At 46.4% G+C, this 16843-nt stretch overlaps 2 protein-coding genes across 17 annotated transcripts in view; one reads left to right on the top strand and one right to left on the bottom strand.

The window, feature by feature from the left end:
* Positions 1-1774: 1774 nt before the first annotated feature.
* On the bottom strand, positions 1775-9282 carry Lgalsl (galectin-like). The gene is given in 5 exon segments (NM_001134730.1): positions 1775-4728; positions 7360-7537; positions 8133-8221; positions 8369-8440; positions 9065-9282. Coding segments are annotated over 5 exon segments (519 nt in total). The 5' UTR covers positions 9101-9282; the 3' UTR covers positions 1775-4584.
* Positions 8060-16843, top strand: part of LOC102548772 (uncharacterized) — a 30572-nt gene continuing 21788 nt past the window's right edge. For 3 of the 16 annotated variants that reach the window (XR_015637606.1, XR_015637608.1, XR_015637607.1), the window contains exons 1-3: positions 9473-9621; positions 12021-12117; positions 15094-15188. Coding sequence is in view for 1 of the 16 variants with exons in the window: in XM_087584696.1 (XP_087440822.1) it covers positions 8566-8977 (412 nt within the window). In the remaining 15 variants the exon portion in view is untranslated. Of the gene's footprint in view, positions 8978-9224; positions 9449-9472; positions 9622-10987; positions 11075-11796; positions 11923-12020; positions 12302-15093; positions 15189-16843 lie in introns of those variants that run through there. The other 13 variants (XR_015637604.1, XR_015637611.1, XR_015637612.1 and 10 more) reach the window with 10 other exon arrangements.

Here is a 16843-nt window from a genome sequence, read left to right on the forward strand (position 1 = left end):
GGTCTTTTTGACTCACGGAGGATCTCATCGTCTAGAACGCCAATTGACACAGCTCAACAAACAGCTGTTGAATGAATGACAGCCCTAAGTGGTTGGAGCCTTTAGAGGATCTAATTACTGATCTCTGTTAGACCATCTAATTTAGCTTGCCTCACAAAACTGGCAAAATGTCCTATCCCCCAAGGACATTTCTAGACTGGGGGGAGGGGAGGCTCATTGTCTCTGCCTGACAGCCTCAGCCTCAGCTAACTCTCTCACCTTAGAAAGCCTCTCTGTCTGGGCTGCAGGAGTCAGGACAAAGCAAAGTAGCAAACCTCACAGTTCTGCCCTCTAAAAAAGTAAAGTGTACAGACCATTGGTTCCTTAAACACCCAGTTCTGTTATGTAAATATGTTCTTGTTTCAATCCTAGGTGTGGGCTATGTGGGGCTGCTTCAGTTTGCCCACAGCCGTTAACTATGATTGTCTAATGCTCTAGGAAGAGTGTGAATTTTGCCAGTGGCAGATAATTCAATCCTGGGGACTCAGGAGAGGGACTAAATGCCAGCTCCTGAGAGGGGTGGAAGGCACTCCAAGGAGGCAGCTGCCCATGCATCCCCACGCCCCTGCTGCTGCTTATTGCTGGTTGGCTGAACTGATGGATCTTCTGGGGACAAAGATTGAACTGGCCCCAAGACACTGCATGACCTTATCAGCAGGAAGTGGCCTAAAGGGTCTGTGTTCCCCTCTTTTACCCTGACTTCTCTCCTGTCTGGTGTTAGGGGACTGGAAGGGATTAGAGTGGAATAAAGGCTGAGGGTAAGATATATAAGAACAAATAAAATAATAAAACGGAGACACCAACAAGGAAGGAAGGAAGAGTTCCCGAAATCAGTTAGGAGTAAGACCCTAGATTCTGTATGTGAGTCTGTCACTGGGTTGGTAACTGAAGTTGGGATTACTTCTATAAACTATCCAGTTTTACTTGAAGGCTGAAAAACCAAGGGATCGAATTTCTTTCCTAATCATTCAGGAAAGAACACAAAAAGCCTTGCTGCTATGCATGTTTCATACAAAAACTGTATTTAAGGATATATTAAGAACCCATTGTCCCTCCACTTGGTATTGTTGAGGCCAGAGAAACTGAAGTTATGCGGAGGCAGAACTGCAATTTGAGGACAGCTTGGACTACATAGGGACATCTGGACAGCGGGAGGGGGAGGGGGAAAGAGAAGGTAGGAAGATTGGCTGCATCCTAAGAGAGGATAAAAAAGAGTACGCTATTGTATACCTTACCCTTACAGTGGAATACTGCTCAGTAATGTAACGGGAATGGTTGAAGCAGTATGAATGCAGCTAAACTCTTACAAATTCAACTCTAAGGCACTGCGTGGTGAATGTCGTGTGGCTGTCATTCACACTACAGCAGGGGAGACAGATCAGCCTGACCTAAGTTAGAAGTTGGAAACATTTATATGTAAGAAACTTTGGAAGGATGAAACAATAATCCTGTATCCAATAGTTATAAACTAAATCTGTGCATCGACCTCGTAGAACTGTGTATCAAATATCATACTTTATATTTTATCAAAACAGAACTTTGACATCCACAACAGAAGCTCACTGGGTCTCTGGAGCCTCTGAGACATTTTTTCTTCCCTTTATCAATATGGAAAACACACGTACAGGCAGTCTTATAGCACGTGAGATGAAGGGACCACTATTCAGTACATGGTCCATGATAAATACATTGTATCTAGAGGTGAACGGCAGCATATAATACTCCAGAGGCTATCTTGTAGAAAATTCCTTTATTATAGTGCAAATAACTTTCAGCAGTGACATAATGTAACACACACTTAACAACACTTTACACCACGCAGTAAATAAGAAAGTGTTTCTTTGAAAATATGTCATCATAGGAACAGTATCTTTACATTAATGCCAGAAAATGCCAAAGCTGTTTTCGCAAGGCAATAGGGCTTGATCCTTTTTTTGGATATTTTTTTCTCTTAATGCACATGGATTTGCCATTTAATTCATCATCAACTCTTAAGAGTGACCTCTTAGGGAGTTTTAGAGAAGTTGGCAAGATTTGAAACTGGGCTTCAAAATTTAAAAAAATATTAATTTTAAGACAGTTCTGGGATAGCCCAGGAAGCAGAAGTCACTTCTGTTAACTTGATAGATACATTTACTCCAACTTTGCTGTAGATTGTCTAAAGCCTGCTTATTTCCCCAGAGCCTGACTGTTATCTCTTGGTATTGGTTATTGCAAAGCCAGGGCCCTGGGTGGACAGAACCCCTTGTGTATGCAAATACTTTCCCCATGAAGCTCTAAATTGCACTTCCAATCCTGAATTTTCCACATTAGACCTCTCAGGCTGAGGAAAGTGTGAACTTGTCCTAGTTTCTAGCTAGCCATTTGGACAGTGGGCTGTGGCCCCTGCTTATTAACTAGTCCAACGTCAACCTAGTGCACCACTTAGATGGCCCTCGGGAGGCTGACCTGGGAGGTTTAATACTGCTTTCCATACCAAGCAGCCTAAGGGAGTGGCTGCCTCTGAGTTAGGTGACAGGTAGAGAGAAGAGTCCCTTCTAATCTCTTTCCCTAAGCTTCTGCTGAATTACCCATGCTTGGCCACTCAGATGAGCCCTCCTGGGGGCATGCTTACTGCATGAATCGAATCCAAACGTTACAAATGTTTTTCAGGGTGTGCTCTAAACTCTCTTAAAGTGGCTTTTGAAGCCAGGAGAAATTGCTCACAGGCTTAAAAAAATACCTGGACCTCCAAGACAGCTCTCCTGGCTGACCGGCTAGGAAGCCAGCTAGAATGTGAGGCTTTAAACGATGCAGCTGGTCTTGGTGGACAAGTCTTTGTATATAACACCATGGAACTGTGCTAAACAGTTTCAAAGTTGAGAAGAATCCAAATATATCATCTATAAAAATTCCTTATTTTAGTTTGCTTTGTTTATCTTAAGACTTTGGTTCTGAAACACTGTCTACATTCTTGACACATGAAGAGGACATGGCCACTTCAGTGCCTCTGCATGTTGTGTAAAAAACCTTAAAAGTGAAGCAGGACAAGGAGATGCCCTAGTAAGACACATACACTGTACAAACAAAACCTAAATTATATATAAATATACCCCACCCAGCATCCCTTCCTTCCCCACTACCTGCAATGCCAAAGGCCCTTCTCTCTAGGACCAAAACTGTGTATGAAATTCCAAGCATCCCTAGCCTTGAAGATGCACTGATAATCTGCACCCTATTGGTAGTTCTACAAGCGCAGGGAAGCAGTTTTCCCGGAAGCATGATTGCTATTGGCTGGACGACAAAACCTGAAATCCTGGAACTTAACCTTTCAGATGGCCTAACTGGATCCCATCTTATGGACCAGGAAGGCAGCACTGTCTACTCAGAAGCTCCAGAGGCATTGCTTAGGGATACTTAGGGAGGGTCTCAGAAGAAAAAATTATACAATGAGCTAACAGCCTAGGTGGATATAAGTTATTTCTCAGTAAGTAGTTTGGGGCGACTTGCTTCTGCTTTACACTGCATTCTGGATTCACTTTCATAGCATACTATTAAGAACTGATATACAGTTATTTTAAAAGCTGTCTGTGCAATCACCTCTTATATGCTTACCATCAATTTAATATCAACTTAATGAGCTAGTATGTAAATCTAAGGAGTAGTGAGTCTTAAGGAAGCCAATACTGTGCTAGTTCACAGGAAGGAGAAGAAGCAATGCAAACAAAAGTTCACATCATAGGCAGGAACTTTAGAGTTTTATCGAAGTGTTGCAAAAATTTCCCCAAAAGCATTTATAGCAATTTGTGTTAAGAAGCCAAAGTTGAGGGGTAAGGAGAATAAGCTCAAATTCTTTAAGGTTAAAAATCTACCTATTTTATGCTTGTAATACATAAATTTCCCCCTCAGACCTAAGTTCATAATTTGTAGACATTGCTCATTCTCTAATACATTAATACATATACTAAATATAAATAAATTAATTGAGAATGCTTAAAAATCCAAGTTAACATGATGCTGTGCCAGAAAAAACAAAACAAAACAAAACCAAAAAAATAAAACAACCCCCAAGGAGACATAAAAACCGAACCTTGCACAATCTACATTCTATGTAAATACCCTGACTAAAATGTCCGTTGTGCTATGCAATTCCACGTCAGTGCAGAAATGCATCAAGTTGGTGTACCGTGGTTGTTTTTGAAGTCTTTAGCACTTTTTGTTTCTAGATATCACCTTGCTTCGCGATGATGAGTAATTGCCACCAAATCACAAATCATCGCAAATCCATTTTAGTTTAGTCTGAATAAAATCCAGCATAAACGTATAACTTTGTTCTGGGCAATGGCTCGGTGGCTTTCTCGGGAGCTTGCTTCTCCTGGGCAAACCACAGACGAAGCTGTCGTTCTGGACTTAAACTGCACGGACAGAGGCAGCGAAGTCTGCCTTTGTTTTTTGTTTTCTTTTAAAGTCTCCAGTTCTGGCTAGGACACTTCTTTCAGATAGTCACGTAGATGTGTAGATGTGGCACCTGATTGATCGTATTTGCAACAGAAGTGCGTTAAAACATCAGCCAAGTTTGGTGATCTGGAGGTCCCCATTGATCTTTATGGTGTCAATTGCAGATAACGTTTGGATACGATGGTAAAAATCAAAGAGCTGGTGTCCATCCACAAACACTCTGAAGCGAGGGTGTTCGCACAGAATCTCCACCTAGAGGAAACAAAATAACAACAGTGCATACTTTTGGATGAACCGGGAGGAGGCAGGAACAAAAAGCCAACCAGGCAACCACACTTCGTTGTAGGGAAGAAAAGCAATGTCCACAGCGAGTCCGAAGCAACACAAATTGCTCAACGCTCGCTGGGATACAGACTGCTGGGTCTCTCTCTCCCAACTCCCAGTTCAGGAAGTGCACAGCACAGTCTACAGATCCAAGCTCTCACCCGAGCGAGTGCAGGAAGGGCCAAGATGCCGGAGCAGGAAACCCACTCTGAGAACCGCTGCTCCATGCCAGTCAAAGATGTGGAACAGACACTTCCTCCCATACTCCAAAGGTAGAGGGAAAAGGGGCACCAATCTGTTTACAGGACACTGATGGCCAAACAACCTACCCTACTAGAGGGGACCTCTCCTGATGCGTGACTGATAGCCATTAGTAGCATCTAATAATAGTCTAGACAGTCATGGTAAACACTATGGGAGATTACACAGTAATTACCCTTGGACCAAGAATGTGTAATTAACAAGGCTTTGTTAAGGCAAACAAACACTGACTCCACATGGTAAACCTCTTCCCTCTCCTTTTCCATAATTCACCACAGCGGTCTGTTGGGTTTTTGTTTGTTTCTTTGTTTGGGTTTCTGTTTTGTTTGTTTCTTTGTATGAGACAGGGCTTCTTCATGTAACTCTGGCTATCCTGGAACTCAGTCTGTAGACCAGGCTGGCCTCAAATTCACAGAGATCTGCCTGCCTCTGCCTCCCAAGTACTGGGACCAAAGGCAGGAGCCACCGCCTCCTGGTCATCACAGACTTTAAGAATCGGCTGTGCTATGATGCTTTTAGAAAAGCATTAGCCGTTTTCACGCAGAGATTCCATATGTTATATTAGTCACATTTAATTTATATTACTGCTTAAATTAGATCACCGAGAAGTTCTATTCCACTCCATTTTTGCATGCTTTTTTTTTTTTTTTTTCTTGAGGCAGGGTTTGCTCTGTGTAGCCCTGGCAGTCCTCAAACTTACTCTGTAGACCGGAACTCACAGAGATCCACCTGCCTCTGCCTCCTGAATGCTGGGATTAAAGGCCTACGCCACCACCTGGTTTATTTCATTCCCATTTTTGTTGTTGGGAAGCAATGAATTCCTTCTAGTCAGAAGCTCACAATTCATGAATTAGGCATAAGAATTTACCATCTGAGATAACTCTGTTGAGGCCTGCAAATGCTGGAGAGAGAGAGAGAGAGAAAGAGAGAGGGGGTGGGGGAAGGCAGGCAGACAGACTGACTAACCATTTAAGAACCTGGCATAGCAAGAGGAGCCCACAAGCCTCCATTCTAAAGGAGGAGCTAAGATAAGGGGTAACTTCCTAGATTATGGTCCTAAGGGGAACAACCTCATTTCTTGTACTGATGTAAAAAAGTTTGTGGAGTTCTGTTTTGTTCTAGACTCTAAGGAAAGAGAAACAGTTGCAGGCCTTGAGAAGGTCCACATGAAGTACAAAGATTTAGAGCAGTTTTGTTTACTCTGGTCCATTTGTAGCAAAGTTTTAACCGAGGGGCTGTTACTGTGATGTATGGTAAGATTCCCGCAGGCCCCAGCCGCAGCACCAGGCCTGGCATGTAAGCGAGTCCTGTTTTTATATCATTCCTATTTGTCCCACAGAGGAAGGTAATGCTACTGTTACTTGATGAGACTGCAAGTTTGGGTTATTTCCTGCCTCGTAGGGACTGGGAGCAAAGTGATCTTACCCAAGCCCAAGGGAGGAAATCTGTCAGCCACACAGCTTGTGACCATGAAACAGACAAGCTTAATTAACCCTCACAGGAAAATAAATACACAAATATGGGCTCATTAGCAAAGGGAATGAGAGAAAAATGAAATGATAACCACTAAATTGTTTTAATCCCATACCTAGTAAGGTTTTGAGCTACTTAAGGCTAAGAAACATGAAAATTCTGGATCTTAGTACTAGTTAATAATCAATCAGATACTTAGGGGTAGGTTATTTATGTGCTTAAAACTATATTGGGAATTACACAGAAAATTATTACTAGATTAATACTCCCAGCTTGACCCGATGACACAGACCTGTATTCTAAGCTACTATGCAAACTGAGCCAGGAGGATTACAAGTTCAAGGCCAGTCTGGCAATTTAGTAAGATCCTGTTTCAAAACAGAAATAAAAAAAGAGGACTGGGAGTGTAGCTAAGCTGCAGAACTTTACCTAATGTGCACAAGGCCTTGGGTTCAAACCCCAGTACCACCCCAAAAGTTAGCAAATCAATAATTAATGCCTCTGCATTGGTTGTGTACAGCTAAGTACTTATCAATTAGGTATGCATATATGCACCCATTAACTAAACATAGGGGCTGAAGAGAGTCAAGAGCTACTATGGCAAGCATTAATGTCGATCAGCAAGCAGATCTTTCTCTCTCTCTCTCTCTCTCTCTCTATCTCTCTCTATCTCTCTCTCTCTATTCTGTTCTCACGGCCGGGAAACAAGTCCCAGGCAACAAGTTTCTTGGACATGAAGAAATTCTTAAAGAGCTCTTGGCACACAGTAGATATATCGTGAGCAGGGGCCCTGCCAACACTGCATGGGGCACTCCAGGTACCTACCCTGAACGGCTGGTCCGGGATGAACGGAAAGTAAGGGATTGCTGACTGCTCTTCGCCTCTTTCTCCTGATATACAAGAGTTTCTGAGGAGCTGCCGGTCCGTGAACACAGCTTTGAGTTCAATCGCCACATCGGCAGGAGGATCTTCAGAGTCACCACAGGTCAAGCTGATGGCAAAACTAGAAAGGAAACAGTGTCACTTAGCTGGGAATTAGATGTAACATTTTAACTTGACCCAGTTCCTCCTCCAGTGGGTTCATCGGCTTTTAATGGGCTGCTACTGTTTACACAGAGTTTAAACACAGAGTAGAAGGATTACACTCAAACCAATAGATTTTGCTTCCTAAAGCAGGCTCTGGTGAAAACTTCAGTGTTACTGAAAATAATTGCAACTGAAGATTTCAAACGCCCCAGGCCACCCGGGGCCTTAATCCATTTCAGAGTTCTCCAAAACAGCCAAGGGAACTGACAAGGGGAACATTTTGTAAGTTTGGTTCTTATTTATTCTAACAGGTTTGGTTACAACTATAGTGTTTCAAAGCCATAAAAAAGAAAAGTCTTTTGGCCTTCTCAAGGGTCAAAGATTAACTGTCGGCCTATTTTTATCATCCCTGATATAAATAGCTATCTGGAGAGATGATGGCTGGGATTCATACACATTCTTTTCATGGGAACATGGTACTTTCTTGGCACTCCTAACTAGTGACACTGTCTGCAAGTAGAGGAACGGGAGGAGGCAGCCGCAGTTCAGCAACAGAAGGGCTCGGCCCTTACCTTTCGGGGTTGAGATCTACGATGCCCATCACTAATACCTTCTTGCCTGGTCTCATGCCACCTTTAATGTGCCCACAAAATGGAACTATCTGCAAAGGAGGAGGGGAGAGGCAGGAAGTTTACAGGCTGTGAGAGAAGCCAAGCCCTCGGCCCTGAGAACCTGACCCACCAGAAGGCAAGGAAATGCACCAGGAGGGAGAAGGATAAAGGCAGAGACACGGAGCACACTGATTTACCAGTCGTGGGAAGTACACGTCGGCTTGAACCGGAGAACCCAGGGAGTTGTTCAAGTGCCCATCATCAAGTTTCTAAAAATAGAAGCACACAGATTGGCTTTCCACAGACCCTTGTTTATTAGGGAGTGAATAGAAGGATGTGGAATCCACACAAATCGGTCGGGATCCAGCAGCCCTCCACAGACACATAGGCAGTGATGCCTCTTTATAGCTCATTAAATAACCGCGAAACAAAACCCGGCCTTTCCACCCGGTCTAAGCCTCTGATGATCCCCAGGCTCTTGAGATCGGATCAAATTCAAGGTCGCGGCCCACCGGGGAAGCAAAGCCCGTGTAGGTGGGCGGCAGGCCCCCTCTCCAAGCACAAACGCTCCCGGAGTCTCTGCCCCCGGGCCTGTCCTCGGGGACGTGGCTGCGGTGCAGCGACAGCGCTCCGTTTCTCCCGGGAGCCCCCGGCGCGGGACCGTTTCCAAAGGGGGAAATCCCGGACGCCGGGGCCGCGGCCCCACGGTAACCCACGTGCACGCACACGCGCCCGGCGCGCACCTGGCCGGCGCCCTCCTGCCCGGCGCCTGGGGCCCCGAACTCCCACCCCGCGGCGGCTGACAGGTACCGCGCTTCCCGCGGCACCGCGGGTCGGTAGACCTCTCCCCCGCCCTCCGAGCTACCCGCCTCGCGGGCGGCCGCCGCACTCACCACCACGGCGTCGCTGTCGGCCACCGACCCCGCCATGTTCCTGCAGCGAGCGCCGGGGACGCGGCGGCGGGCGCGGGTCCGAGCCGGGCGCGCGCACACACCGGCGCGCGCGCACGCCCCAGGCTGGCGCGGTCGCAGGCCCGGGAGGGGGAGGGGAGGTGTGCGGCGCGGAGGTCGCGGCGGCGAGGGGATGACGGTGGCGAGGGCCGCAGTGCGTCGGCCTGGGGTGGCATTTAAAGGCGGCAGGGCTCGACTCGGGAACCGAGGACCGGGAACAGGGCGGGGACGAGGCCCGGGCACCGCGGCTTGCTCAGCGTGCCCTGCCCTACGGCCATTGGACCATGGCTGGAGGCCGGGGAGGGCGGTGGCCTGTCGGCGGGGAAGGTGGGTGGGGCTGGGGGAGGGGGTGAAGGGAGGGCCAGGTGGGCCAGGTGACAGGTGCTGGGGACACTCCCGTCCGATGGCCTACTCACTCACTCCTTCCGCATCCTGGGATTGTTGGGGTGGATCAGGAGCGAGGTCCTGAGAAGGTGGAGGAAGGAGAAGAGGAAGACCCGGTATGGCTTCTTTCAGAGAATTCCAACCCAGTGGGAGGAAAGTTAGTTTCACTGTCTGGAGGAGAAGGAGAACGGAGGGTCCAAGGCTTGCAGAAGAATACATTTGACCCTAAATAAAGAAGCAGCCGTGACTCAAGGGGGGCAGTTTGCTGAGCACCGACCAATCCTCTGTTCCCAGGGAAGCACAGGCTGGTATCCGGGGTCCCCGGAAGCAATCTTCAGCAGGTGCCTGGCCAAGCCGCAACTTAAACTGGACGGCCTCTATCCTTAGCTATTTTACTTCACTTGCTTAGTTTGGGGTAATGGAATCTCCCGCCATTCTTTGTGTAAGACTTCCCAGGGAATACCCTCCTCTTTCACTCTAAAGCTCAGACTCCTTTATGGTATCCTGACACTCGCGTAATTATGTAACTTCTCAGATAAGGCTGTATCAACATACCCTCTATTAGGTGACATCCTCGGCTTACCCAGTGCACTGAATCACCACACTAATAAGCAGGGAGCTCAAATGAGCTGCTACAGTCCCAGAGGGGCCCTTTGTGGGACCTGGCATCTCTGCGGCTTTTGTGTCCCTTTGTGGACCGGTGCTAATCACGGTAATCTCTGTGGTGCAGGGAGAATTACCTGAGCATGCCTGTCATCCACAGTCGGAGCCTTTGAGGAAGTGGTTCTCAGAATTAGAGGCTGAAGAGGCATAATTGTGGTTCCCATTTTGCTCTTGTTTACGAGTCTGAGCTCAGAAATCACACCTATTAATTATTCTTAAATATTAGGCAATTATAAGAAACTTGATATTTTAAAGCCATACTTTGATTATCTGAGAATTTCTAAGAGTCAGCATAGGGAAGTCATTGAATTATTTGCTATTAGCTAAGCGTGGTACAATACATTATGGTGATTATAAAGGGCTGGTGTCTTGGGTCCAAATTCAGTTTCTTATTACTGATAGTAGCGTGGCAATTTCTTCACCAGACACGATGTTAATTACGATGATGATCCTACTGTGCAGACTGGTAGATTGGTTCACACACCTTCCCAAGAAGAACACTCAGCACGTTCTAGGCAACAGTCCTGAGTCCATGCTGTTGACCGGGAGCCCAGAATCAGCAGGGGCATTGCTGAAATTACACTGTAGGGAGGAGAGGCAGACATAAGTAAACCTGTATACGTAGTAAAGACTCTGAGAAAAATAAGGCAGGGAGGGAGAAAATGCAGGATGATGCTATTAAAGCACGGTAGCCTGGGAAGGTGACATTGAGAATTCTGAATTCTCAATGGAGGGAGAAAAGGGGGGAAGGTCCAACCTCCACAAGAGGTTGCTAGCTCAGGAACTGTCAAGATAAAGTCTACAAGATGGGACCTACTGGGCATGTGGAGCAGAAGTACAGGCTGAGGCCTTGGTTACTTGAAGGGAACGGGAAGACCCCGGAAGTTTCTGAGCAAGGCAGATGAGGTTTGGTTTTGGAGGTTCTGGGGAGCAAACCCGGGGCCTTGTATATGCAGGGCAAGCATCCTGTCACTGTACTCTCTGATGTTGATACATTGCTGTAGCTGATGTGACAAGAGCCCAAGAACAGGCAGCCTGTAGCCAGGGCAGGAGGGAGGCTCCTGTCTGGACCAGGTGAGAGGAATGGCAGTGTAGAATCAGGCACCCTTGGGGAGACCTAGCAGTCCCCATCACAAAGCTTTGTCACTTTGTCACCAAGCTTCTCTTATATTTTAGAAGTTTCTAGTTCTGAAAAGCTGTGTGAGTGGCACCAGTCGCATTGGTGGGGAGCAGTGAGGTGCTGCTCAGTGAATGAAAGAACTCAGGTTGAACCTTGTGATAAATGGCTTTCCGGGGTGAAGAATAACCCTTAGATTTGTATGTGAGTGGAGTTTAAAGTATTTGGGTTGCCGAAGATGGGTTTCTTACATCCTAGGAGTATAAAGAATTAGCAAGGGCTGGACCTGCCTGGGACTTAGTAGCATGGTAAATTGCCTGTTATTGAAAATAAACTTGCTTCCCTTACAGCCAGTCCAAACAGCCAATTTTATAGATAGTGATCAGAGAGAAAGCCTAAAAGATTTGTTTTTGTAACTAAAAGCTAAACGGGGTTGAACTAAAGTTTCCAAATTTTCCTCAGAGTTCTAGAGTGAAAGACAGGCAAACATTTGACTGTGTTTTGGTTCCAGGCACTTATGTCCGGAAAAAGATTAACAAGGCCTATGACGTATCACATTTCTGCCAGGAGCTTCTTTTTTTAGGAGTTCTCAGGAACTAAACGTCTAAAGCCGTCAGATGTGACTCTCTTGAAAAATGTAAGCAAGGCTTTGAAGATGGGTTTCTCAGGATTTAAAACGGGAGTTCACTTTCTCTGTCCCTCTGGATTCTATTTACCTGTAACCTGTGCTCGCAGATCTCTGACAGCCTGAGGGGAGCAAGGCCTGTTGCAGCTCAGCCATCATCCTGCAGGGATTGTTCTAAGAAGAACTGGGACTCAACAGCAAAGATTTGTAAATATCCCCCCTCCCCCACCCAGCACCCCCCTCCCCCATTTGAGGGTTAGTTTGTTGCTATGTATTGTAATGCTAAATTCTGTATCCCGGAGGACTAAATTGCCTCAAGACAAGTGCTTCTGTGCAAACCTTGTTTAAAACGATTGGTTCAATAAAGATGCCTGCAGCTGGGCAGAAGAAAGATTGGTGAGACTTGGGTTCTGGGCTTGAGACCTCGAGGGGGAAAAGAGGAAAGAAGATGCCTCCTTGAGGTACGTGGATTATGAGCGCATGGCCATAAGGCCCTGCCTGGTGGAGTAGAAGCGGGCCAGGCTGAACATGGCAAGTCACATCTCAGGGTTATTGACAGGGAAGTAGACAAAATAGCATAGAAGGTTGATATCTGCCCACCTCTAATGCTCTAAGGCGTATTATAAATATAAAGGCTTTTGTGTCTTTTATTTGGGACCTAAATGATCAAAGGTGGGGGGAGAAACCCCCTAATTAATATTTAGCAAAACAATATGGGGCAACACTCCACCAAGTACTGCTAACAGAAAGGAGGGCCTATCAGTGCCCTGTGGGTGTAGCTAGAAGCTCAGAATGGCCCAGTAATCGTGATGCCTGTGTACAGTTTGCTGTTGAAGATTGCCAGGTTAACTTTTGTGTATGCCTGATGTACTTACCACACCTGAGTGTTTATTAGAATAGAAGCCTAACATTCACAGTGTTTGTTCCCCCATGATGCTGATCTCTGCAGACTCCAACTAGGGAGGGAAGCCACAGCCCACTCTAAGGAACAGGGCCCCCCACACAGCTGTAAGCCCATTCAGGCACTTACTTTTAATAACTGTTTTTGTCAAGCCAGTCCCCACTCTTATGAGCAACATTCACACAGGGGAAAAAAAATCCAAACTCAGCAGTCTTTGATTGCCCACTTAGGAGGGCACATTTATCAAGCAACCTTTCTGTATTTCAAAACATGATTACAGGTTTTAATTATTTTAGGAACTATGGCCTGGTTATCAAATGATTCTTTTAGACATACACAGAATTTTCTCATACCCAAACAATTAGGAGAACGCTGTAAAACTTGGCAGTCAACACTAGTTCTGAACATTTCATTAACTTCTGTTATTTATGGGGAAGCTAGATCCAGTCTCCTGTGTGTGTTTTAATTACAGAGCAAAGAAAGCCTCCCTCTGAAGAAGATCCTCATGACCCATTCCCTGGAGGAGTGTAGGGCTTCAAAGATGCAGTTCCCATGTCCCCTTGTCCCCCTCCACATAGCAACAAAAACCTGGCAAGGAGGAGGCAGAGGACCCTGCTTCTGCTCTCAGAGCTGACCTAGATGGGAGGTGTCTGGAAATTCCTTGCAGCCAGACTAGTGCCTGTTCTGGGAGTCACTGCCACACACCGAGGGCCTTCTCTCCAGCTTGCAGTCAGGGATTTCCAAGAGACCACTGATGTGAGACCAGTGCTCCATCTCCTGACAGGCCTGTGTGACTGAACCCCAAATCTAACTACATCTCTCCGTTGTTTCTGGATACTTCTGGTTTCAACCAGAAGTGTCCAGCACAGAGTCCTCCCTTTTGTGGTTTCTGTGATTTTCTTTCTTTTTTTTTTTTTTTCAGAGCTGGGGACCGAACCCAGGGCCTTGCGCTTGCTAGGCAAGCGCTCTACCACTGAGCCAAATCCTCAACCCTGTGATTTTATTTTCTTATTTGGTGGTGTAAAGGGCTTTTTCGTTTTGTAGTTTTGCAGAAACTTGCCTGGTTTGGCTAGATGGAAGGAGCCACTCTGTCCCTTGGGGACTTAGACTCCCTGACCCACAGGAGGGAGATCAGGAAGCATCTACCTGGTACTCAGGAGTTGTAGAGGAAACATCTAACTGACAGTAGATCACCGGCCTTGGCCAAAGCTGGAGACTTAGCCCAGCTTCCACAGGAACATGGAGTTTAGCCTTGATGTCTACACTGAATGCCCACGTACTTTGCATATTTAACAGTTCACTGAGCTAGGCTCTGCTGCGGTTGCTATTTTGTTAATGTTTTACCTTCACAAAAAAAGTCTCTAATCCCACACGGGGGAGGCAGGGGCAGGCAGGGGCAGGCAGATCTCTTGAGAGTTCAGTGACCAGCCTGATCTGTGTAGTGAGTTCCTCAGACAAGCCAGGGCTGCACAGTGAGACCACCCTCTGCCCTTGGCAAAACAACAACCCACCCTCCCATCCCCCGACCCCCGACAAAAGTCAAAACCAACCACACACATATCTTCACTTAAAGCACCTAACTCTGGGTATCTTAAGGACACCACTGTTACCGTACTGTTGGGGCTAAGGACCATCCCAAAACAGTCTACTCACGGTGTAGCTCTTTGGCCTATTTTCAGCCGGTTATTCCGAGCATTTGCAGAGAGGAGTAGCTCTGAAAACAAAACAAAAAAAAAAAAAACAAAAAAAAAAACCTTACACCTCCAAATGAAAGAAACTGTGTTAGTAATTACCTGTACCAGGAAGCCGGGTGCCCCAAATGATTTTATGCCTGGAGAGGGCACAGAACCAGACAACTTTACGCACCTCGAATTTCAAGGTTCCCTTCCCCCCACCCAAGCCCGCGGTCTCCGTAGCTCGGGGTGCTATACAAGCTTCTGCCCCTTCTCTGAGTCTCCTATTTTTCTGAGACTCTCATGACTTTGTGCATAATTAGTATGATTTTGCTCCTCTCAATCTGCCTTATGTCAGTTTAATTCATAGCCTAGTCAAAGAGCTAGGAAGGCAAAGGGAAGCCGTCTTCCCGGCCCTACAATCGCTTCCTCCTCCCCCACACTGTTGCTTCACTCAAGAGTGAGCCTTCGAGCCTCTCTGCCCACATGCTAGGCTGGAAAAATGAAGACCAGTGCTTCAAATTCATAAGCTAGCTCCAACGTTCCCAATCGGAGAGCCCCTTCCCATCCAAACCCACCCTATCTGAAGATTTCAAATATGCTTGTCAGGTGGCTGCCTCACAGCTTGAGTGAACTGTTGGAGAAAGCGCCTTTAATAGTTCTTCGTGGTGCTCAGGATGAACACATGAGCGCACATGCACCGGGTGAGCCCACAGCCTGAAAACATTTTAGACGTTTAAATTAAGAATTTCAGGGGTTGGGGATTTAGCTCAGGGGTAGAGCGCTTGCCTAGCAAGCGCAAGGCCCTGGGTTCGGTCCCCAGCTCCGGAAAAAAAGAAAAAAAGAAAAAAAAATTTCAAATCAAGGGTCTGCATCGACTAAACCTGTTCCATGTCACTCATTCACAACGTTGATATCTCTCTTTGCTCCTGATCGGGACGGTGAGCTGGGACCCTGTCATGTTAAGGGGGCTTTGGGCTGGACACCATTTTTCAAGACTGCCTAGTGTAGAAATGGGATGAATTAAGGTAGGGGACGTCTTCATCTTTTCTTAAAAGCTGTCTCTCTTTTATTACCAAAAATAAATGAAAGTAACCTGGGGAAAGAAAGTAAAGTCACCTGTGTGTATCTTGTTTTGAGATGGGCTCTTACTGTGAAGCTCAGGCTGACCCCAAATCACTCTCTCTGTGTAGCTCAGGATGACCCAGAATCATCATTCTTCCTGCCTCAGCCTCCCCAGGGCAGGTTTAACCACTCTTGGCTTCATCCCAGACGTTTTCCGTCAGGGAAAACTCATCACGAGGAAGGTGTGTACTTCATACTTGCTTTTAGGTGCTTGTTAGGGGAACAAGATGGTGCTTCTATGCGTCCTGCCTTCTCGCCTTGCTTTCTCTGTCACAGGCGTCTTGGTGGACACCAGTGTGGGATCTTTGTATGCTCAGGTCTTCCCAGATAGTTCCGCCCTGACCCGGGCACCACCCGCTTAATAATGTAAGATGGTGTCCTTCCCAGAATTGAAACTTCTCCCCTAACCAGTTGGCCTATTTCATAACTGGCCCACTGGATGCTTCCCTGTTTCTTGCATGAGGTCTGGGCTGGCTTTCCTAACCGTTTCTTCCTTCACAGCCTGTCTTTAGCAGCTAGATGTGGCCGGCGATTCTCACCTCGTCTGAAAGAGAAAGAAATGTCAAACAAACACACTGTTTATATATGGTCATTCCTTGGGATACAGAAGTGGATGAGTTCTGGTGCCTCAGGAGGCCACATACCGATGGTTTTCTCCTTGGGTCCATGATGCACAGGTAGAAAAATATCTATCACTCCGTTTCCACAGTGTCCCAGAGCTAGTAATTGTTCTAGAGGTGTGAGAGCTGAGGGTGACACTGGATGATTTATAAGGATTAGCTAACACTACAAATGACACGCTGTAAATGGAAATGGGCCCGTGGGAAGGTGGGCTGGGCTGTGTTCCTAAGTAGTTTTTCCTCAGGTCTAGTGTTGATTTTAATCTATAGCACTGTTCATTCTCAATATTCTCATAAAAGCTCATAAAAACAGCTATAGGGTCACCTAAAAGCCCAGAGTAATTATGACACAGTGCTAAATTGTAGCATCACCCAGACATTGGAAGGCATCCACATCTTTCGGTATAATGTAATTTGGTTTCCTTCATCAGTGTGGAGCTTGCTCTTAGTCAGCACGACTTTTTGAAGTAGAGACTGTGTATTGTCAACTCCATAAAAATCCCTTGTGGGTTCTCTTGATACTCAGAATGAGGTTGGAATTCCTCTTCAGATTTGGGTGCCCCTCCCAATTTTCCCAAAATGTCTTCCCTGGCAATCTCTCTGAGCGTCAGTTC

Source organism: Rattus norvegicus, chromosome 14 (genome assembly GCF_021556685.1).
Source record: "Rattus norvegicus strain SHRSP/BbbUtx chromosome 14, alternate assembly SHRSP_T2T, whole genome shotgun sequence".
Taxonomy (NCBI): domain Eukaryota; kingdom Metazoa; phylum Chordata; class Mammalia; order Rodentia; family Muridae; genus Rattus; species Rattus norvegicus.